Source organism: Sinohyriopsis cumingii, chromosome 10, assembly GCF_028554795.1.
Source record: "Sinohyriopsis cumingii isolate HCF-2022 chromosome 10, ASM2855479v2, whole genome shotgun sequence".
Lineage (NCBI taxonomy): Eukaryota > Metazoa > Mollusca > Bivalvia > Unionida > Unionidae > Sinohyriopsis > Sinohyriopsis cumingii.
The window spans coordinates 65,619,687-65,643,219 of NC_142970.1; the positions used below are offsets into that span (position 1 = coordinate 65,619,687).

Here is a 23,533-nt window from a genome sequence, read left to right on the forward strand (position 1 = left end):
ACAAAGCATTAGGCAAAGACAATACTACATATGATGGTCATGACTGGACGTTACGTGACGAACGAAACATGAAGACGTTATGTGGTGGATGGACAGGGACAGCACTCTATTACTCCTTCAATAAATATTGATTGAATACGAGCGAAGCTTCAGCCAACGATTTAGCACGAGGGACAGAAAACAAGAATAGCTCTGCGATATTTTTTTCAGATGGAGTCACCAATGTAATAACCTTATGCATGACTACGGTATACTGTAAATTCACTTTCATTTTTTTTTGTAACAATATTTGGTATATTCCGGTTTAACAATTTCGGTGTATTCGCATGTAACCATTTTGTTACATTCATTCGTACCAGTTTGAACGTGTTTGTTTATACTGGTTTTGGTGTAACGGTCCTTTTAATCTGATGGGCATTTCCCCGTTTTTCATAATTTTTGTTGTTCTTCAAATAAATTGTATACATTTCATGTTTAAATGATGCCTATTCATTTTGCAAGATTATGTTAACCCAGTCGATTTGGTGAATTTGCTAGTTATGTAGCCTTGCACTGAGAAACTGCTGCAAGGTCCAGTGTCCCTGTGGTGTTATGCAGATGCTAGGACTGTACATGATACGACATACTTTCAGCGAAAAAAAAGGTTGTATCCACATAAGACAGTATTAAAATAAGCACAATTTAAAAAAAAGAAACAAAAAGGAGAGATTTACAATTGGCATTTGTGACACATTCAAACTATTTTTATATACATTTTGGTACAAAATAGATTTTGTCATTATGCCCCATGTCACGGATAACAGTGACTGATTATCTTGTTAAGATATGCCAAGGGTAAAGAGCAAACACTACTATGGCCCTAAGAATCAAGCCAATCGTATTATGTAATGTATCTTGCTTTGGGGTAATTGCTACAGTGCAACATATGCCATTTCACTATCTAAAATAATCATTACAACATTTGATGAACGAAATATTAAATAATACAAGGGCGTGGCAATATATGCAACTGTTTTAAATATTTTTCCAAATACTAATTTTTACAATTATAATTATTATTTATTATTATTAAGTTACATGTCAAAATTGCTTTAAATTCAACAAATTTTGCTAAAGTTGTGCTGTGGAAACCGAAGTTCAGAGGAAAGAAAGTCAGGGCCACAACTCATACAATGAAATGCTGGAAACTGAAACCAACCAATATCTCATCAGTATGAAGCAGCATTCAGAATCTGGGTGAAATCTAACTTACTTTAGTAATGTTATGCTCTGGGAACCAGAGTTAGAGGAATGGACAATCAGGGGAATGCTAGAGCACAAACGCACTAAGATCTTGCTAGTATAAAGCAGAATACTAAATCTGCTTGAAATCGAACAAGTAATATTGCACTCATTGCTGTGTTATGTGTGTTTAATATATCTTTTGTAACTGACTTTTTTCATGTTTCTTCAAATTTAAGTCCTCTTTATATCACATTTGATTTCCATGCAGAAGTAACATGTCTGCGCTGCACGCATGCAGATATCAAAATGTCATTTTCTGTAAGATAAAGGTTTGACCAAATTGGTTTTGAAGCTATTTTTCTCCACCATAATTTGTTCTGACCACATGAACTTTACAATATGGCATTACTTGAAAATAGGAAAAAAATGCATACGATATGGGTAACCCATTTAGGTTGACAGGTATGTGATAAAATTAATAGTCATTTTAAGATAATGCCAACCTTTTTTCAGAATAAAACTTGATGTTCGATTCAGGATAAAGTTATTTTATACAAATTATCAGTGCGAGTTCAAATACTGCACACCAGGATACATTATTCTACACCAAAAAAAACCCACCAATTTAATCTTTAGTAGTCTACATGGCCATATCAACTTAAATTTTTTTAAATCTCGCTGTGTTATTCAAATAGTCTGCCAAGAATTAGTAAAAATATTGCTAACTTTTTTGTGGGGTTTACACAATATCAAAGGAAAATATGGTTCTCCCAAAAATAATAATTTTTCAGAAAAGCATTGCGATTTGGAAATAAGCAGAAAGAAAAATACCACAAATGTCCTTATCAGAAATAATTGCAGAAGAAAAAATAACGTACACGGATTTTATCATCTTGCCATTTATTAACACAAAATAAACCGTCAATTCATTCTCCATTTCTGAAGCTCATCAGTTACATAAAATTAAATTCATAATTCACATTTCACTTACTGTACCTAACTTTACTAATTGAGTAATATAGAAAAATTTTCAAACCTTCACAAAAAGGGTAAACTCTGCAGTGAATGAATGATTTCAAGCTTCATAGAGCTACATGTATGCAATTATCTGATTAAATCGATAAATGTAAATTAAATGTCTTTGTGGTGTTTGAAAGTCCTCCATTTGGGCATAACTGAATAACACTGACCAATGGGACTCAATGACCTTGACCTTTGGTCAAAGTATGCACTCTTGAACTGAACTTACTCTGTAGAAACCTATATATGTTTAAATCAGATATGTCGTGACCTTTAGACCCCAGAATATAGGTTTCATTATTATCCTAAGTGCAGTTTAAAATTTGAAGAAGGAACTTGCTCTAGACAGGGTTCCTGCCAACTAAACTAAAACAGGACTTTTCCAAAACTTTTCCTGAGCCATTTCACAAATCTCAACGACCACAATATAACCATTTATCGATCGTAATTGCATCATATATGAAACAAATATTTTTGGTGCTTGGCACTCTATAAAATTAGCAGTTATCAATTTTTTAAACTAATTTGTCAGAAATTCCATGAATTTTCCAAAATTCCTCAAGCTTTCGAGAAAGTCCATAACTTTTCATGGTCCTGAAATTTAGCTTTTAAAATCCAAAACATTTCCAGGATTCCAGGACCTGTGGGAACCCTGTATATTATTTTCTCTAAAACAATTTTCTTTTAAAGTCAAAATGATTTTGACCTTTTAACTTTTGTCCCAAACATCAAACAGTGTCTCCCATACCATAAATTCAAGCCCTCCACAAACTTTGGTCAAGGCATGTGGTGTAGAACTAAAATTATCTTTCAAGAAAACATCTCATCTTTCAATAACAGTGACTTTCACCATTCTGACAGTAGATTCCAAAGTGTCCTTTTCTAACCAATGTACAAATCATCTGCAATGTTTGGTAATGGTACATGGTACATAACTGAAATTTTTGTCCAGCACTATTTTTCATCTTTCACTGATGCTGACCTTGACCTTTTTGTCAAAATCAACAGGCTATTTCATTACTCAAAGAAAAGAGCTAGCAGCTATGAAGTTGGTCCAGGCTGCTATGCAGGACAAGCATTATTGTGTGAAAACCATAATTCTTGTTGTGACCCTGAGATTTAACCTAATGACCCTAAAATCAATATGCCTCTACCTTACTGCCAATTGCTGATGTGATTAAGTAATATTATAGTGCCACTGTAACACTGACCTTTAACTCAATTCCAAAACTGATGGACTTCTTCCTCACCCCCAAGTACTTGCCAGCCACAACATTTTGTCTAGGATGTGATATATGACTTATTACTTTCAGTCAATGCAAACTATCCACAGAGATACAGATGGTGTACAACTCAATTTATTATGCGGAAGTGAAACTGGTGAGAGAGAAGCTCACAATGTAATATACTCCATATGCACATGCATATAAATCAGAATAGTACATGATAGAATAATCGGCAAGAATATGTGGTTTGAATCAAGAAATAATACATTGGGTCTCAAATCATTCTGGAGGTTACCCGTATGCCCAAAACTGTACAATTTTCTGCCTTATACTATTAAACTGCATTACATTATACACAGCAAAGTGTTCCCTCACTATATTGTCAATCAGAAGAGCTATACATGTGATATGTTACTGTGAGGTTACCTTAACCTGGGTTATATTATACATAATGGAGTTGTCCCTCAATAAAATGCCATTCAGAGGAGCTATAATAATGGACTGATACAGTGAGGTTTCCTTAAGGTATGTTACATTATACATAAGCAATACAGCGGCTCCTGTTGGCCGAGTGGTCAAAAGTGCTTGACTTCCCCAAGTTCTACTGCCACCAGTTATACTAGCTGCCATGGGCCTATCTTGTGCATATAAATGTGTTATTATGAGGTTACATTATACATAAAATAACAGCACCTCTCCATAATGCCATTTACAGGAGCTTAATTCATTTTATATTGATGTTGCTTACTAGATTACACCATATATAGTATACTGGTCCCCGACTATAATTCCATTCACATGAGCAATATATATTAATGATGTTATAATGAGGTTGCATTATGGTATTTTACATTAAACAGAGCACAGTGGTCCTCAATATAGTACCAATCAAAAGTATTATAAACGTGAACACTGATACAGGAAGGATTGCTTTATAATTGGAGTAAATTATACATGGTACATTATCACGATCTTTGAAATTATGTAATGAAAACGGATATGTATGCAAATGACATCTACCCAGAATTCTAAAAAGTTTAAAAAATGATGGATATCAGCCACTAACAAAAGAAGCGGATATCAGCCACTAACAAAAGAAGCACATTTCACTGTGTTGAGTAAGATATTATACAAGATGGCATGTAATAAAGTATTCAAGATGGCATGTAATAGTATTCAAGATGGTATGCAAGATGGCATGTAATATAGTATTCAAGATGGCATGTAATATAGTATTCAAGATGGCATGTAATAGTATTCAAGATGGTATGCAAGATGGTATGCAAGATGGCATGTAATAAAGTATTCAAGATGGCATGCAAGATGGCATGTAATAGTATTCAAGATGGTATTCAAGATGGCATGTAATATAGTATTCAAGATGGCATGTAATAGTATTCAAGATGGTATGCAAGATGGCATGTAATAAAGTATTCAAGATGGCATGCAAGATGGCATGTAATAGTATTCAAGATGGTATGCAAGATGGCATGTAATATAGTATTCAAGATGGCATGCAAGATGGCATGTAATAGTATTCAAGATGGTATGCAAGATGGCATGCTAGATGGCATGTAATATAGTATTCAAGATAGTATGCAAGATGGTATGCCAGGTAGTATTCAAGATGGCATGTAATATAGTATTCAAGATGGCATGTGTGATTTGTGATTTTGAATTTTAACGTAGCTTTAACAATTTTTCAGTCATATCGCTACTATGTCTGCAGTGTGGCAGTTTATAGTGATGTCTAGCACTGGGGCATCATGCCGCAGACATGTAGCATGATGTCCCACCCAGTCACATTATCCTGACACCAGGCCGACCAGTCCTAACACTAACCTCTTAATGCTGAACGCCAAGCGAGGCAGCTGTTAGTACCATTTTTTAAGTCTCTGATATGACTTGGCCGGGGATCGAACCCACGACCTCCCGCATCCGAGGCGGACGCTCTAACCACTAGGCCACCGGAGCGGTAAGATGGCATGTAATATAGTATTCAAGATGGCATGTAATATATCAGCCTAGTGGAAGTATTTGTTGTATTGGTGCACTGAATAAAACGAGGGCCTCCTTTTCTATTATCACGATAATTACGTCTTTTGAATCAAATAAAGGAGGTGGAATAAAGATAAAAGGCATACAAATCCTACATGCTTAAGAACCAGCGACTCCTGTCATATAACTCATTTCAGTCGATCAACTGAATACTGTTATAAATTTTAATGTATATATAACCCAATTAAACTACCTTAAATTAACCTGCTCTATCAAACATGTGATTAAATATAGCAAGGTAAAAAAATAAAGAGCCTTGTTTCACTGTGGGAAAAATGAGTTTCAAAGAATTCCTGAATTCAACCTTAGAGAACTTCTCAAGGATGATAAGAAGTTTCAATATTGCTTGCAATGAAATCACAGCATCATTATTTTACTAATTGAAAAATAATGTCTCATGAAATAATTGTGTTAATTATATATAAAAAAAGATTCTTTTTTGGTAGTGTATCAAGAGTTATCAGGGACCCTGCTTCATGTACTCCTAGTTTCATAAAATACTATTACACATCACTCCAGGAACCAGACTAATTGACAAAACAAAAAGCTGTGACATAATACATGAATGTTTTCATGTACCATGTTTGGTTCTTGAAACCGGTTGGAATCATGTTATCAATCTTTTAGATGTTGGACATTTTGAAAATTTAATTTATAGAGAATAATGAACGTCGTAAGAAAAAGCACTTTATTGACAATTTTTCTTGACACAATTATAAAGCGAGGATTCAGCCATTAAATTGTCTGTCACCACTCATGGCAAACCCCATGGTTTTCTGGATGCCTAGCAGGGTTTTTTAGGTGCCTTGGTAACTCATGCCTTAGCTTATAGTGTGGTCTATGTTTTTGCCCCCAGTGTGTGCTAGTAATTGAGGGAAGCGTGTATGCAAGATAACAAGATAGTATGCAAGATAACAAGAGAGTATGCAAGATAACATGACACTACATTAGAAAGTTTATAATTTTGTTCAACAGTAATTCACTGAAATTTTATGCAATTATGTTTCACGACTTGCATACAAATCAAATACAATTGAAGCTGCATAGACTCTCACTATCTGCTGTCCAATAATACACTGGAAGACCTAGGTCTATTCAGTTTGCCAGGAGTAGTCAGAACACACATAGACCCTGATCTCCTAGCACGTTAAGTGATGGTAATTGCAACTGGATATATATATATATATATATATATATATATATATATATATATAAATATACACATGTTATGTATACACAGTAATAAAAGTCTCGATATTAACTGCAATCTAAAATAATTTGACTTGCGAAAAGTTTGCTTATACTTAAGATTCCTATAACTACATATGTACGTTACTGTCTTGGTGGTAAATAACATGTTTAATATATGCTAAAAAGTGGGCAGATCTGTCTAAACTCTGGTGATAGGTTAATTGCCTCTCCATCAAGTCAACTTGAAACACATCAATTTAAAATTCTTCATGATTAGGAGAAGTTTTTTGATCGTCTGATTTGGATTTCATATTTTCTTCTCTCCTTTCCTGATTTTTGTACTGCTTTTTAAGGATTTCGCATGCATTTCGAATCTCTATAAATTTATCCTTTGCCTTCAACTTTTCCTCTTCATTTTGAACCTTGTCTGGGTGCCATTTTAACGCAAGAACTTTGCACTGTTTCTTAATTTCACTCGGGCTTGCATTTGCTTGTAATTCCAAAACCTGAAATATTAGAATAAGTATTTTAGGGTCAATCACATTCCTAAAAAGCACCGATAACATGTTTCGATAACAACTGGCAATATTTGAGGAACATGCAGAATCATTTTTATTTAGTGAAAACCCTATGTTGATATAGTCATTCATTCAGTCCAGTTTCGTAAATTGGCCTCTGGCAAATTTCTTAACTTAAGGCTATGATGTGACTTTGTCAGCTATTATTGTTTACTATTTAAAGATATGGACATATTTGTGAACTAGGTGTTTCGGGCTTGTGTTTTTCTTGAAATTGATGTCAGGCATGTACACCTTCCATAGCTATTCTGCAATATGTTGATAGTAAAATCCCAATAGTCGGCTTGGAAGAAGAGCTAGCCTCCCATAGCAGTAAACACATGGGTTTGGGGCAAGTAGAATATTTCAAAAATGGCTTGGATGACAACTATTTTCAGTTGCATCAGCCTGTTTAGTACACACAGTTTTGCAGAATTGTCATCTAGGAAAAGGGCTTGTGTTTGCACTGTGAGCATCACATGGTGTAAAAAAATGATCTGAAGACATGAAAAATACCGGTAGAAATTTGGTGTTGGGGTGCATAAACTTCTTCTGCTATGAACTGTCATTGAATTCTTTGGTCAAGTGGATAATTTCCTTATGCTTTGTTTTAATATAGGTATCCAAAAATATAGACCTTTTTGGCCTCACTTGTGTATTTTAATTTTTTATGACATTTTTATATTAAGTCGCTGATTGCAGCACTTCATTCAGCTGCAGGAAAAAAGGGCAATAAATGTAATGATAACGGTGACGGTACAGAGATTTGTCTTCATCAATTTTCAGATGAAGACCATAACACTGCCCAAGTTGCATGGTCAATTAAGAACAGTTGTGATCGTATTATTCTACCATACAATGCATGCAGGTGCAAGACAAAATGGGCAATAACTCTAACATGTGAAAGCAAAGTCCCAAGTTGTTAAGCTCATCTTTTGGTTGATGAACACAGCATTTGCCAAATTTATAGTGACCTATTTAAATCTCTGTGACTAGCTACATTCACAAAATTTTGTCATACTCTGCACTGAGCTGCAGTCAAAAAAGAAAATAACAGGAAATTGCAGGAGCAAAGTGATTTGTCAGCATTGACATATGTAGTTTCATGGCAGTTTATCAATAAAAGCAGGAATTAGCAACAAGATCGTGTGACAGATGGAAGGATGAATAGACTGATAAATGGATTCCCTGCTTCTACTAAGCTTCATAAAAATGGATTGTCTCAGGAACATGAGCAAAAACAAAACCAAAACACATTAACTTCCATGAGACAAAGTTTAAAACAAGAGTCACTCATCACATATTGCCAGTCTTTTGAGCAGAAAGTATTTCCAGGAATTCAGGACAATTTTTTTTGTTCTTTTATCAAGTGTTTAAACCATCTCAGACATTCTTCAGTGGTAACAAGATTTTAAATTAGTTGCTACATACACATATACTGGATGTCAGTTTGGCACCAATTTCATTTAGGACAAAGTCGATATCATAAGAAGTCATTTGGTGAAACCCCTTGCTATAATGATCATTGACTCAGGGGGAGTAGTGACAACAAGAATTTCAGAACAGTTGTTATGGTAGCTATCCTGGATGTATAACAGTTGCTATGGTAATGGTAGCTATCCTGGATGTACGACAGTTGCTATGGTAATGGTAGCTATCCTGGATGTACAACAGTTGCTGTGGTAATGGTAGCTATCCTGGATGTATAACTGGTGTATTTTCATTAAGAACAAAATTATTAAGACAATCATTGGGCAGCCATATTGGAGGTATAACTGCCACCATTTTTATTTTAGGATCAGGTATTATAAGAACTCAATCGGTGAAAAATATAGCCATCCATTTGGAGAGGTCTAGTGATATTTCCAAGATTTGACTTTCCTTTCGGGAAGAGTAGCAATAACAAGATTTTCAAGATGGCTGCTGTGGTGGCTGCATTAGATTTCATATTGGCACCATTTTCATTTAAGTCAAACTTGACATCTAATTCTTCTGGTGAATACCCAATGTCATTAGGACTTTCTGTTCAAGTAGTTTTGTTATACCTGAATTTTAAAGATGGCAGCCATATTGGATCTCAGACTGGCACCATTTTTATTTATGTCCAACTGGACATCTGATCATAAGAAGTTTTTTTAGTGAAACTCCCATGTTCATATGACTGTCTATTCAGGAGAATGAAAGATGATGGACAAAAGACCTTCTTGTAAGCTATTCTGGTTTATGACCAGTAGACCTAAAAAATGGGGGTAGTAATGTCCAGTTTATGTACTAGGAGACAAATATTGTTTAGGTCACTAGTCCAACATTAATCCCATCTAGGAGTGTTACAGTCTGCCTGAAAATTCTGGAGCAACAAGAACCACATAAAAAATCTGCCTTAACTGCTGTATATCAGTCTACATATACAAATAAAACTCACAATTTCGTGTTGCTCAAGAAATACCATAATCTGAGAATGCAGAACGCCTGAAGAAGCTAATTTCAAGTGCAGAAAAAGACTCATTGATATATAAATAGTATTAGAACACAGATGTCAATATTGAAACAGATTAATTTTGTAGTAATAAACACTATATATTTTACATTCAGTGTATGACTAGTTCCTGATGTGATCTATTACATGAAAAATGGTTGCTTCTTACAACTCTTTTAACACATTATGGGTTAAATTGTGCCACGGAAATGAAAGCTAACAGCCTTTAGAGAAACCCAACTCATGGTACCCTGGGCAGGTAATGAACCCAAGACTACTGGATTACAATTCCAATGCTCTGTCAACAGACAAAACTGGACAAATGGTGATCTACAATGAAAGCATGGATCTTAGAAAAACTATTTGCCAAAAGTACCACCAGCAACTGAGAATTTCAATTTCCATTAAAACTACAAATTTAATTATTCAATTTATGAAGCTAGCCCTTCTGCCTTCTGATATTTGCACGGAACAGTCATAAGTAATCAATTATGTAACTTATTTTACAGTCTCTACTAACGAACCAATGACAAAATGGAGCTTGATTTCTTAATAATAAGATACAAAAAATGCATACCAAATCTCAGTTAACACTGAAATAAAAACTTCAGTGAAAGAAGGAAACAAATTACATAAACATTGAGCCTCATTCTCATATCACCATCACTTCAAGAGGAGCAATGATAACAGAATTTTCAAGATGGCCACCCAGCCACCATTGATCAACACCATTTTTATTTAGCTCCAACAAGATATCAAAAGAAGTCTTTTAACAAACAACCCTTGTCCCTAAAATGCAAACTGTTCAGAAAAATTAGCAATAACAAGATTTTCAAGATGGCACCATGGCAGCCATATTGGAAGTATGATCATTTAGCTTCTGATTTAGGACTAACTGTAAAATATATTATAACACTGCAATTAATTTTTAAGTGAAAACCTTGTATCCCTAAAGCTATCAATTCACTTGAAGTTGCAATAGCAAGATTTTCAAGATGGCAACCATGGCCATGACATTGGAGATCTGACTGATTAACTCCAGTTAGGCCTAAAGAGATATCATCAGAAGTCTTTTGGCTAAAACGCTGTGGAGACAAGACCATCTGTTCAGGAGGAGTATCTATAACAAAATGTTCAAGATGAAAAAATGGTTACAATATCCAATGTCACATCCGCACCATTTTGATTCAAAACCAAGTACATAAGAGAAAGCCCATGTCCACAGGACCATCCAATTTGCAGGAATAGTGATACCAGGATTTATAAGTTCAGTGCCATGATGGTTATGCTGAAAGTTTTCAGTTCCATTCAACTAGAACTTGAGAATGAAAACTGCGAGTCTCATGTTTTCTCCAATCTTCATGGCACTCTAGGAGAAGCACTGATGCAAACATATGCTAATTGACTGATGATGATGGAAATCAGATAATACCTAATCAGACAATACCTAATCACATAAGCTCCTCTGATTTATGAGCTGTAGTGTTAAAAATCTGGATCATCTTCCGCTATGCTATGCTGATGACGTTACAGTAAACTCCAAATTTATTTGAATATTGTGTTCCTGAAAAAACCTCACATACATCAAAATTTTGTGCGAATCTAATCCATCCATCAACTGGGATTAGAATCTTCATCACAGACTAATATATTTAAAAAATTACCTGCTCTGACTCAGATGCTGCTTTTTTGTATATATACACGAATGGTGTGAATCATGTGATTCATTTTTCTGCTTGAATGTTAATATTAATTCATGTAAATGCGAGATACAGCTAAGTTGTATACCCATAAATCAGGAGTTTATTGGAAACCTCATCTTCTTAACACTATTACGTACATTATATGCATGTCCCTCGCCTGTTGGATCAAGAGATTCAATGATTTGCTCCCACATCTTACTCCAACCATGGACTTGATAGTAGTCATACAGTTTCCAAAATGTATCTTTTGTCTCTGCCCAGGCAGGTGAGTTGAAGAAATGATTTATCGCCTCTCGGACTGGTATCTTTTCTCCATTCCTTGTTACTGAAGCATTGAAGTAAATTGCTGAACCCCACATGGATAAATAGATCATTCCACAGAGTCCAAGAACAGTTAGGCGCTTGCACAATCCATGACGAGGCTGGACAGTTCTCCATTCTAAGCCTTTCCAATTGACGAATATGGTAGGAAGAATAACAGCATATCCAACACTTTCCGATTTATACCAAAGAATTGGCAGTGCACACAGAGCGCCATATGATGACCACTTTATGTGAGCTTTTTCTCTGCCTATATTGGCAACAATATGGACACCTAGAAAAACAAAAACATGAAACTCAGATGGTCAATTTGTATTTGTCATATTTCTACTTAAATTCGTCCTTTATGTTATCGAAAGCACCGATACTCTGAGCAAATTACCTTACTCTAGCCTTCCTCAGAATGATATAACCTTCAAGGTGTTGTAGAAAAGGCACAAAATCTCTATACCAAGTCTGTACAAGTTCAAGATCAAAACTGTACAAGTTCAATATCAAAACTGTACAAGCACAATATCAAACATGTATAGCACAATATCAGATCTGTATAGCTACATTCAATATCTATCTAAATTTTGTGAAAGGCAGAGTAATGTGCCATGCCCAGCAACACAACACAAACCAATCTAACCCACGATGATCTGACACCTGTACCATTCTGATTGTGAGTCTAACATTAGCCACTGAGTCACTGTGGTTGTCAGAATCTGCTCGGAATGCATCATTTTATTAGACAGTACTCTAGACAGATAATAGTGGGCCCCATTGTTGCTTCGCTGTAAAAAAAAAGTCTGAAGAAAACAAAGAAGTCGAGCCAGGCTGATCTAACAGCAGGATTTGAATATGCACCCCTCTGGTTGAGAGACTGATTTGCAAACCTCTGAGCCATTGTGGAAATCTAATTGAAATGCATCATTTCTTTTACAGTGCTCTTTGTCTATATACATACTAGGCTGACTCTTAGTATAAAGTTTTAAAGAAAAACACCAGGACAATTGGTACGAACTGATGCAGGATTTGAACCTGCACCCCAATGGTCATGAGTCTGAAAGACTAACCACTAAATCATTTTGGCTCTGAAAATATACTTGGAATGCCTCACATATGACAGTGCTCAGTCTGTACAGTTGGAATGCCGCACATATGACAGTGATCACTCTTTACAGTTGGAATGCCTCACATATGACAGTTATCACTCTGTAACAGTGGGAGTCTTGGTGGACTCTTGATGCAATGACATGATCTGGACCTGTACCCCTCTGGTCATGCGTTTCACATGCTAACCACTGAGCCACTGTGGACTTGAAATCTACTTGGAACACGCAATTGTTACGATGATGCAGGACTCTCAAAATTCAAATCCAAAGAGGAACATTGGCATAAAAGTGTCTTAAAACCCATACCAAAAAATATTGTCAATTTGTTGTTTTGTGGGTATCTGTTTTCATTGTTTTGCCAAAGAAAATGGCACTTCAATGACACCTTATTTTGTCAATTGATTAAGAAGTATTATTTCCACAAAAGACCCACAGCTGACTGCATCTTTACATTCCAAGATTCTTTTAGCAACCATGAAATCCACAATGATTGGCACCATGGGGAAAATAGTTAATTGACAGTACAGCAATAATCCAATGGGATTCATTACCATACTCGCATTATAACCAGATGCCTAACATTGAGACAGGGCGATACATGTGATACACTGTAAAATAAGCAAACTTGAAAATGAACTTGTACAGGAACAAAATGAACATACAAGAAATGTGTATGCAACATTCTGCTGAATGCTGTTTATATGAATAGCCATAGTATATGTCCTGTATAGATAGATGTAAAAATTATACACATCCAGTATAGACAGATATCGAAATTGTACATGTCCTGTATAGATATATATAAAAATTTTAATTGTCCTGTATAAATATAAAAAATATACATGCCCTTAAAAATATAAAAACTGTACATGTCCTGTGCAGATATCAAAACTATACATGTCCTTAAAATATAAAAAGGATATATGTTCTGTATAAGTATCAAAACTGTACATGTCCTGTATAAATATAAAAACTGTACATGTCCTGTATAAATAGCAAAACTGTACATGTCCTGTATAAATATCAAAACTGTACATGTCCTGTATAAATTACAAAACTGTACATGTCCTGTATAAATATCAAAACTGTACATGTCCTGTATAAATAAAAAAACTGTACATGTCCTGTATAAATATCAAAACTGTATATGTCCTGTATAAAATTACAAAACTGTACATGTTCTGTATAAATAACAAAACTGTAGAACTCCTTCACTATAGCGCTCTTCTTTACATCACATTTCTAATTATAAGGCAGACATGGTTACTGATCCAATTTCATTGTTCATTTGAAGAATTGTATGCCTCATGTGCTTCAATATTAGTCAGTCTCATTATAAGGCACTATACTATATGGTTCACATAGGTGGCATTATAATGAGTACTGTATTGTATAATGTGTTTGATATGGATTTTTAACGTAGCTTTACAATTATTCAGTCATACTGCTACGATGTCTGCAGTGTGGCAGTTCATAGTTATGTCTAGCACTGGGGCATCACGTGGCCAACATGTAGCATGATGTCCCACCCAGTCACGTTATCCTGACACCAGGCCAACCAGTCCTAACACTTAACTCTTAATGCTGAGCGCCAAGCGAGGCAGCTGTTAGTACCATTTTTGTAAGTCTTTGGTATGACTCAGCTGGGGATTGAACCCACAGCCTCCCGCATCCGATGCGGACACTAACCACTAGGCCACCAGAGTGGTCTATTGTATAATAACGTTTTTAAATATAAAGGTGATAATGAGGGGGTACTTATCTATCATAATGTTGTTAGATTTAAATATTATGAGGGTGTAGTTATCTATAATAATGTAAATATAAATGTTATGATGATGGAGTACTGTATCTTATAATAATGTTGTTAATAATACATGTTATAATGAGGAAGCACTGTATCTTAAAATAATGTTAATATAAATATTATGAGGGAGTACTTATCTTATAATATTGAAGTTTAATATAAACATTAAAATGAGTGTTGTACTTGTATCAAAATGCATTTTATTATCAATCAGCAAGTACAAAAGACTAATCTCACACAACCTTTAACTGATGGTTGAATTTTGTAAAATGTGATGTCACTTATTATCTAGCAACCAATAACATGGGTAACAATACCACCTGGGCCAGCCTCTGGGCGATTTGGCTAAAATAATGCCAGCATTTTAGTATTTTTTAAAAATATATAGAGATAAAGTAATTTTAAAGCAATGGAAGAGACTTTGAAGTTTAATATCATATAAAACTTGTTTAAAAGTTAATTTCCAAATGCAGTGCTCACAAGGGGGCCTTGCGTGCAAATCCAAAGGGCACAACCAATATGATCCAAATCGGGCCAAATGGGAAGCATTTTATTATTATACAACATTAATACAATAACAGTCTTTCGATACAAAACAAAGTTGACAAACAATAAAGGAACATTTGTTTGCAGTCAACAGTGTACAAACATTTGTTTGCAGTCAACAAACAATATACAAACATTTGTTTGCAGTCAATAAACAGAATACAAACATTTGTTTGCAGTTGGACTCCACCAGAAACCAGTCGTTGTTGCACCAACCTTGCAAAAGCCTGATTCATCATGTAAACAGCACATGTCAATGTGGTACTCACATAATAAAAGCAAAGAACCATGCTGACACGAATTTTAGCTTTCAGCAAGTTGTTGCAACTGGTTTCTGCTTATTGTCCCACCAGTCAAAATGCTGAAAACGATGTGTCCTTTTGTTTATATTATGAACATTATGCAACTTTAGTTTAATATTCTCACATTTTTTGATAAAACAATATTGGAAAGTGGGTTTACGTTTTGTATCGCATGATTATTGGACCCCTTATGTCACAAACATTTGTGAATCAATATCTGAATGGCCATGTGACTAGTAATGCAAATGGAGAGAACCAGGTCAAATTTTGTCAATGCTGTAGTTTCACTTCATGTGTGAATAAATTTAAAGACACAACAAATGTTATATCTTAGATGATAAATCATCTTCGCATGAATTTATGTGAATATGGCTTGATGCAAGGTCATTTAAGTTTGCTAAGCCCAATAGCAGACCTACCATCGCTGTAAGGCAGGCAATTTCTTTCTGTAAGTTTGACTGGTTTTCAGTAAGGTCTAACAAAATATAATGTACTGCTATTGTAAAGTTGGAAAGTTTAAAAGTCTAGTTTTCCAAACTGATGCAGTGATGGTAAACATTATCTTCAACTGAAAAGTTTGTAAAGTACACATAGACCTTATTTACCTCTAGAACAGTTGCACAAAACATCAGTTCTAAACCCTGTGACATAATTCTTGAATATTTATTTTCCATTTCACATGACGATGGCAATCATATATCCCGCCAAGATATGCTCAAATTGACATGCGATGTCCAATAAACCTAATTGTGTCCCTTCCTGCTTTTATTCACAAGTATCTGAATATCCCTTTTTATTCTTCTGTATTGATTTCTTAACACCTTTAAATGAAACTTATTTTTTCTTTTGTCTTATAGTAGGTCATTTTCTAACAATTCTATATTCAACAATTTGATCAGGCAAACGCTTGGCATGAAAATAATCTGCAGTATAAAGTACATGAGGCAATGTAAAGTTCGAATGGTTCCCTGACTAACTCCAATATGAAACTGATCCAAATCAAAGATGGATCAGCCAATATATCCAGAAAATACAACAATCATATTTCTGTTGTTTCTGCTTTGGTTTCATGTCTGTATTTTAAGGGTCATTTTCATACAATGCACAACAAAATCATAAGGGTTGGCATGTCCGCAATAGTAAATGGCTACCCTAGCCGACATCTTGCTGTTTTGGATAATCCCAACTTTACAATACACAATATTCTCTGATCTGATGCACCAACATAAATGTCAAATAATCCAAATTGGAGTGGGAAAGATCAGAGAAAACTTGGCCTTGGTGTCTGAATGTTTGGTCAATCAGTTTGTCAGAAACCCAGTCAGTCACCTATAGTAAGTGCTCTGAACTATTTAAAATCGAATTTCAAATCTGTAAGATCTTCACCATCCATCATATAATTTCCATGAAATTTTCATCCCTTGCTTAAAAAGCCTTTGTCAATCAACACGTGTACAGAAGAAAACTACAATTATATTAAAAGAAAAAAAACTGAAAAGGCTTGCAAAGCATTTTTCATTTTTCTGAGAGTTCAAATATATAAAAAGTATTTAATTTACCTATAACTGAGGATAGTAATGTAAGGATAATAGCCAGTGAATAACCAAATATGGACGTTGTAACTATTTCTTCAGGTATTGTTACCCTGGCCAGATGTCCATATAGCCATCCTACAACCAGTTCTCCAGCGATTCGAATAAATCTACATGATGGGGATGGCGAATACCTCCTTCTCACCTTGAATTCTGAAAAAGAAAGTGTTGTCTTGTTAACCTGACAGCCATTTACCTAATTATTCAAATCTAATATATTTGTAATAAATATTTTCAACTTTTATGCCACTGACAACTTGTACCATGTAAAGAGACACTTGTCTTGAGAAACCACTACTTCTGCCAAAAGATGGCCTCAGAAGACTGGTAAACTGGTAAACAATGTAGTTTCCCATTAAAAGTTATCACATTTTATCAAATAATGCTAACCACTATTAGATCATTTAAAAACTTTACCACACTGTGACATAACACTTACCAATATCACATAGCATCATCAACATGTTTTCTTATAAACGGAATTTTAAACTTGTGTTGATATGGCATCAAACTGAGTAAAATCATTGAATAATACAATATGCCACATACTCCTTCATTGTACATGGTTTTTAACTGACAGAAGTTATGCCGCAGTATGTCAACATCAGATTATCCATTTATAACAAAATTTTATTTTTATTTTTCTCCTCCGACACCTATTTGTGGAACTGATCAAATAAAACTAATCAGCAAATGACTTTACCACAAATGCCTGTTTAACTGGGGATACCACAAATGCCTGTTTAACTGGGGTTACCACAAATGCCTGTCTAATCGCAGAGGTAGAATTGTTGTCATTACAAAGAACTCCATGATCAAACATCTTAACCACACCACAACATTCAATTTCGACCACACATCGTTTGAACTAGTCTTAACCACACTCACACTGGAGCAAAGGACATTCCATTTTTTCTGCCTATACCGCCCTCCTCCTAGTATTATTCTTGGAGATTTCAACTTTCACTTTGACTGTCCCAGAAACCCAAATACATAGACTCCATTAATGTTTTCCACCTCAAAAAGTCAGTTAACCAGCCCACCCATAAACATGGTCACACTTTAGACTGGATTCTTCACAGACCAGATGTTAATATTCTACGGTCCTATATGGTATCCATGACCTTGCATCAGATCATCTCTGCTTTATTTGCCATCTTGACGTATCAGTCCCTAACCCTCCACCTTTATCTGCTACTAAGAGAAACCTCTGTATGATAAATAGAACCAAACTAATGCACGACATCCAAGCTAACCTAACAACTTGCTTACCTCCTACAGCAGATAACTGCCAATGTTCATTGCTTGACAAACATGCCCCAACAACGAAGTGCAGATTATCAATTCAAAAGAGTTCTCTATGGTATAGCAGTGTTAGGGACCAGCTTCACACTGCTAAAAGAGACCGCCGTAAAGCTGAGAGGCTTTGGCTTTCCACCAGACTCACTATTCATAAGCAACTCTATGAAGCCGCTAAGAAGAATGTCACAAATATAGTCCATGCAGTGAAACCAGCCAACTACACTAATAAGATCATGAAAAGTTATAGCTGCAAAGAGGTCCTCGAGATTACTAACAAGCTAATGTCAAGGAACAAATCAACACCACTTCCAACTATCTTCTCTCCAGTCGACGTTCCGGACATGTTTGCAAATTTCTTCCGTGACAAATTACAAACCATTAGAGATAAGCTTGACACCACAATTTCAACTGACTCGTCGTCACCATACAGATGGGATACAGAATTTGAGTGCAACCATTAGCAGCATTTTAACCTGTCTCTATGGATTTCGTACATACAATCCTGATGAGTGCACCAAAGTCATGTGAACTTGATCCAATTCCAACATCACTGCTGCTTGAGTGCTTAGATCCAGTATTGCCATCACTAATTGATGTTATTAATACCTCTCTCTCATCCATCTCATCCATAGAATTCCCATCATTTTTTCAAAACTGCCATTGTAAAGCCTCTGCTGAAGGAACCAACACTAGACCATAACGATTTAAAGAACTACCGCCCAGTTTCTAATCTCTCATTCATATAAAAAAATCTTAGAAAAGGTTGTTCTATCACAGCTTGTATCTCACCTAAATTCAAAGTCTTTTTAGCAATGTACAATCTGCATATCGCCCTTGCCACAGTGCTGAAACTACTCTTCTCAAAGTAGTTAATGACATTCTCTCTGCGTTGGATAGAGGAAAGATTACAGTCCTCACCCTCCTTGATTTGTCTGCAGCATTTGACACAATAGACCATGATATATTACTTCACCATCTCCAGCATGTATTTGACATTCATGATACAACCTTACTGTAGTTCAAGTCCTACTTGGTCAACAGGACACAAATTATATCTGCAAATGGAATACACTCCAGCCCAGTTGATCTATGTTGTGGTGTTCCACAGGGGTCTGTTCTTGGACCTGTTCTCTTCATTCTGTACACTTACTTGCTCTCAAGTGTCATAGCTCATCATCCAGTGTCTCACCAATTGTACCCTGATGACACTCAAATATACAGATCTAGCCACCCAACTGAAGTTGATGCTATCATCCAAGGTGTAGAGAAGCGCATTTCTGATGTGAAATCATGGATGACATGTAACAAGCTGCATATGAATGATGATAAAACTGAGGCCATTCTGATCACAACACAAAGACTTTCTCATTCACATCCTTTACCTCAAACAATAAATATCAGCAACGCCAACATTAAATTCACACAATCAGTACGTTGCACCAACATATCATGAATATATGCAAGGCTGCATATTTTGAGCTGAGACGCATCAGCTCTATTCGCAAATATCTTTCAGTTGATGCCACTAAAACACTTGTGTGTTCATTAGTACTTTCAAGACTGGACAACTGTAACTCAATTCTGTCTGGTTCATCTCAATATCTGCTCCAGAACCTTCTAAAAGTTCAAAACACAGCTACTCGCATCATACTTAGAGTACCACAATCAGAGCAAACCTCCCCGCTGCTCTGTACCCTATACTGGCTATCCATTCAATCCAGAATCAAACACAAAATTTGTTCTCTGTGCTACGTTTCACTGTCTGACTCTAGTCCAGCATACCTATCCGACCTCACCATGTATACACACCAGGAAGATACTTATGCTCCTCTTCTGACAATCGTATACTCATTATTCCCACTATGAAAACAAAGTCATATGGACAGAAATCTTTTGCATACCAGGGCCCAGCAACGTGGAATGAATTGCCTAATGAACTTAGACACAAAGATGCAGTGATCACATTCAAGAGTGCTCTCAAAACTCACTTATTTCGACTGCAAGAACAAACTTAAAGACCAAATAATGTTTCCTACCTTAAATATTCTCAGCATGATTTTTAGTGTTTTCTAATTTATGGTATTTGCTTTTGTAATCATATCATTATATGTTTTTTATCTTATAGGTGTTGTCTAATGTTGTAATGCACTAGAGCTTCTAAAGATTAGGTGCTACACAAACACACATAATACAGAGTCCTCATTATTATTATTATTATTATTATTATTATAATCATATAATTTTGAGGTAGTAAGTCAACTTGTTGCCACTTAATTAATTTATAGAAACACTGAAGCTAAATAAAATACTTTTCTTGGGTAAAACTCTATATTATAACTTTATGTATATAAAAAACCTATTACTTTTATAAATAATTAAGTTATTGATAATAAATTTATTAAGTAGTCACATCAGGACTTTCATTTTGCCAAACCTTTTGCCTTTGAATTTTTTTAATTAAAATTTTGCAAACAAGATCCAGCGCATTAAATTTGAGGAAAAACTATACACATACACACATCAGGGATGTAAAATTTTGATTTTAAAGAAAATATTATACCTAAATATTAAGTATACTGGAAAATATATCAATTTCATATTTGCTACTGCTTTAACGTTAATATTATCATTCCATTATTAATTGGTACCCTCTCAAACTAATAATGTATCAAAATCATTCTTTTTTCTCTCAGAAAACTGTAAAAAAGAATTTCATCCAAGAACAATATTGGTGTCTGTTCTCCTCTTTTTAAAACTAATTACTGCCTGACAACAAACTGACTTGCTACCTCGAAAAACGCAATACACAACTGAAAAGTATCCCGTGTAAAATCAAATGGTGAAGTTTTTGTTTATGAGGTACACTCAGTAAGTCTCGGCAGATGATGATTCAAGTTAGTTGTTGTTACTAGTGTGGCTTTTTAATTTCTGAATTCACCGTTAGTCTTTACATATTTTGTTCTAAAGGTATGAGGTGGTGATACACGGCATGGTGTGAAGGACTGATATTGATGCAATGTAGCACATACATGGAAAAATTCCCTCAATTACAGTTTGCTTTAAAGCCATGGAGATAACATTTCACACCTCTTCTATTGTTCTAGGTGACTACTGAGTGTGTAAACAATTGCAAAAACTTGGTAAACAAACCAACTCAGCTGGATATCCTAGTAATAATTGTCCAACACAGAAACACGGCGTAAACTACATCTTTTGAATTTTACTTCATTACGGTGTTTAGTTGACAGTTTAATGGATAAAAAATCAGAGAGAAGTTGTTATGATAACACCCATGACCTATGACTTATGTCCAGTTACTTAGAGTATTTAGAACAGGGGTGCCAACTCATGGCCGTGGGCCAAATCCAGCCTGCAAATGTGTTCTGTCTGGCCATTAGGGCAAATTAAAACATCACAGAAATTATATTAAAGAAATCAGTGTTTGTGGGAATCGAGCAGTCTTACAAAATGCAATCTGGCCCTTGGCAAAAAAGGTTGGGCACCGCTGATTTAGAGTATGTGCTTGTCCAGCAAACGAAATAAAGAGTTTTCAGGAAATATCCAATATGTAATGTGCATTTATGTCTCTCTGTGCACATGCGCATACAATATGTATGTATGTATGGATGGATGGATGTATACATTTATCTATGTATGTATGTATGAATGCATAAACATCCACCTACACTATGTATGTATGTGTGTATTTATGTGATATATACCATTCCTTTCTATGACATTGACATTATTTGTGATGTCATAAGGTGATATAAATGCTTTATGCCAATTCTATTTATGTGCTTTCATTTTAATGCCATGTATAATGAAGAAAGAACAATTAATTTGCACCACTGTGCTCATTTTTATGCCATCGCTGGTACTCATGCTCAACTGGCACATACATGCTTCTACTCACTGAATTACTGAGATAACCTCAGTAATGCATCTTTGGTGTAAACCACATATTCAGGAAACTTGTTGTACATACACATGTAACTATATCATGTACTGAAAAATTGTGAACCCCACAAAACCAAAATGACTATCGTACAAGGAGTATGACTATAGTTATTGTATTTACTGACTTGTAAGTAAATCATAATGGCAAACATCATAGGCCCTGATCTACCATTGCATATGTGTAAATTTCCATTAAAATATACAACTTATTTGCAATTACTTACAAACAACTAAAAATTGCCAACGTTTCATGCCCAAAACTGTTTAGGTGACTCACTGATTCTAGCCACCACAAAGAACCTGTAAATGTGCAATTAATGCATTATCTGTGATTTTTCCAACCCGTTTTTTTTTTTTTCTTAGTCTACAAAAATTTAAAGGTTAAAAATATATTATCATTTTCTCAGGTATTAGAAATAATTACATGGCGGCCAGTATTAATGGTGGAGGAAGTACCCGGAAAACCCCAGAGAGAACTACCGACCCACGAGAAGCTACTGGCAAGCTTTCTCACATACCCACATTAGCCGAATCCGAGACTAGAACCCACGCAGACAGAGGTGAGTTGGCAGTGATCCGTAACGTAGAGCGCTTCGGGGCTGTGTGTGTGTGTGTGAGAGAGAGAGAGAGAGAGAGAGAGACCTTCGTGGTATCTTGGATCGTTGTTTGCCTCGCAGACGTACTGGGAGAGGCGCCATAAGTCTCGTAACCAACCGAGACCGCATACCCCACCAAGCGTGCTCCACCAAACAAATGCATGCTTGTCACGCCCAAGATAAAAGTGATGTACTCCAAACCAGCCACCTACCAGCCATAAAATAAATGCTACAACAATGTTTGCCATGAAAAACAGTTACGTGGGACAACAACGATTACGTTATGTGTTGTATCTGACCGTTCTTCTAAGAAAAAGGATTTTCTGTTTTCATTTTCCCGCGCATGGCTATAGTATCATTTCCTGTTCTAAATTCAATCTTTACAACGTGTCATTTGCACATTAAAAGAGCATGTTATTTTTTAAACAGTCATCATGTCGTGTAGTCTTACGTCATATATAAACGGAAGTTAACGTGTTCGAAAAGCTAAAATGCTTATCGATAACGTAAGTATGACAGACCCAATAGAAAAATCGAAACAAAACAGTAACAGAG

The 23,533-nt window shown here is 35.4% G+C and overlaps 1 protein-coding gene across 1 annotated transcript; it reads right to left on the reverse strand.

Annotated features, from left to right (window-relative positions):
* Positions 1–2,107: 2,107 nt before the first annotated feature.
* LOC149790291 (dnaJ homolog subfamily C member 22-like) lies at positions 2,108–23,410 on the reverse strand. The gene is made up of 4 exons (XM_089972334.1): positions 23,025–23,410; positions 17,088–17,273; positions 11,593–12,050; positions 2,108–7,225 (listed from the first exon to the last, which is right to left on the reverse strand). The coding sequence occupies exons 1-4, from the start codon at positions 23,224–23,226 to the stop codon at positions 6,977–6,979; spliced, it is 1,095 nt and encodes a 364-aa protein (XP_089828460.1). The 5' UTR covers positions 23,227–23,410; the 3' UTR covers positions 2,108–6,976.
* Positions 23,411–23,533: the final 123 nt, after the last annotated feature.

Bases quoted from the DNA above. Each gene is read 5' to 3' on its own strand.
- LOC149790291 (XM_089972334.1), bottom strand. From the start codon at position 23,226: ATGGCAAACATTGTTGTAGCATTTATTTTATGGCTGGTAGGTGGCTGG. The intron at 17,274-23,024 runs GTCTCTCTCTCT...TTTCTTTTTCAG, and splicing joins CGATCCAAGATACCACGAAG to AATTCAAGGTGAGAAGGAGG. The intron at 7,226-11,592 runs GTACGTAATAGT...CTAATATTTCAG, and splicing joins GCGAGGGACATGCATATAAT to GTTTTGGAATTACAAGCAAA.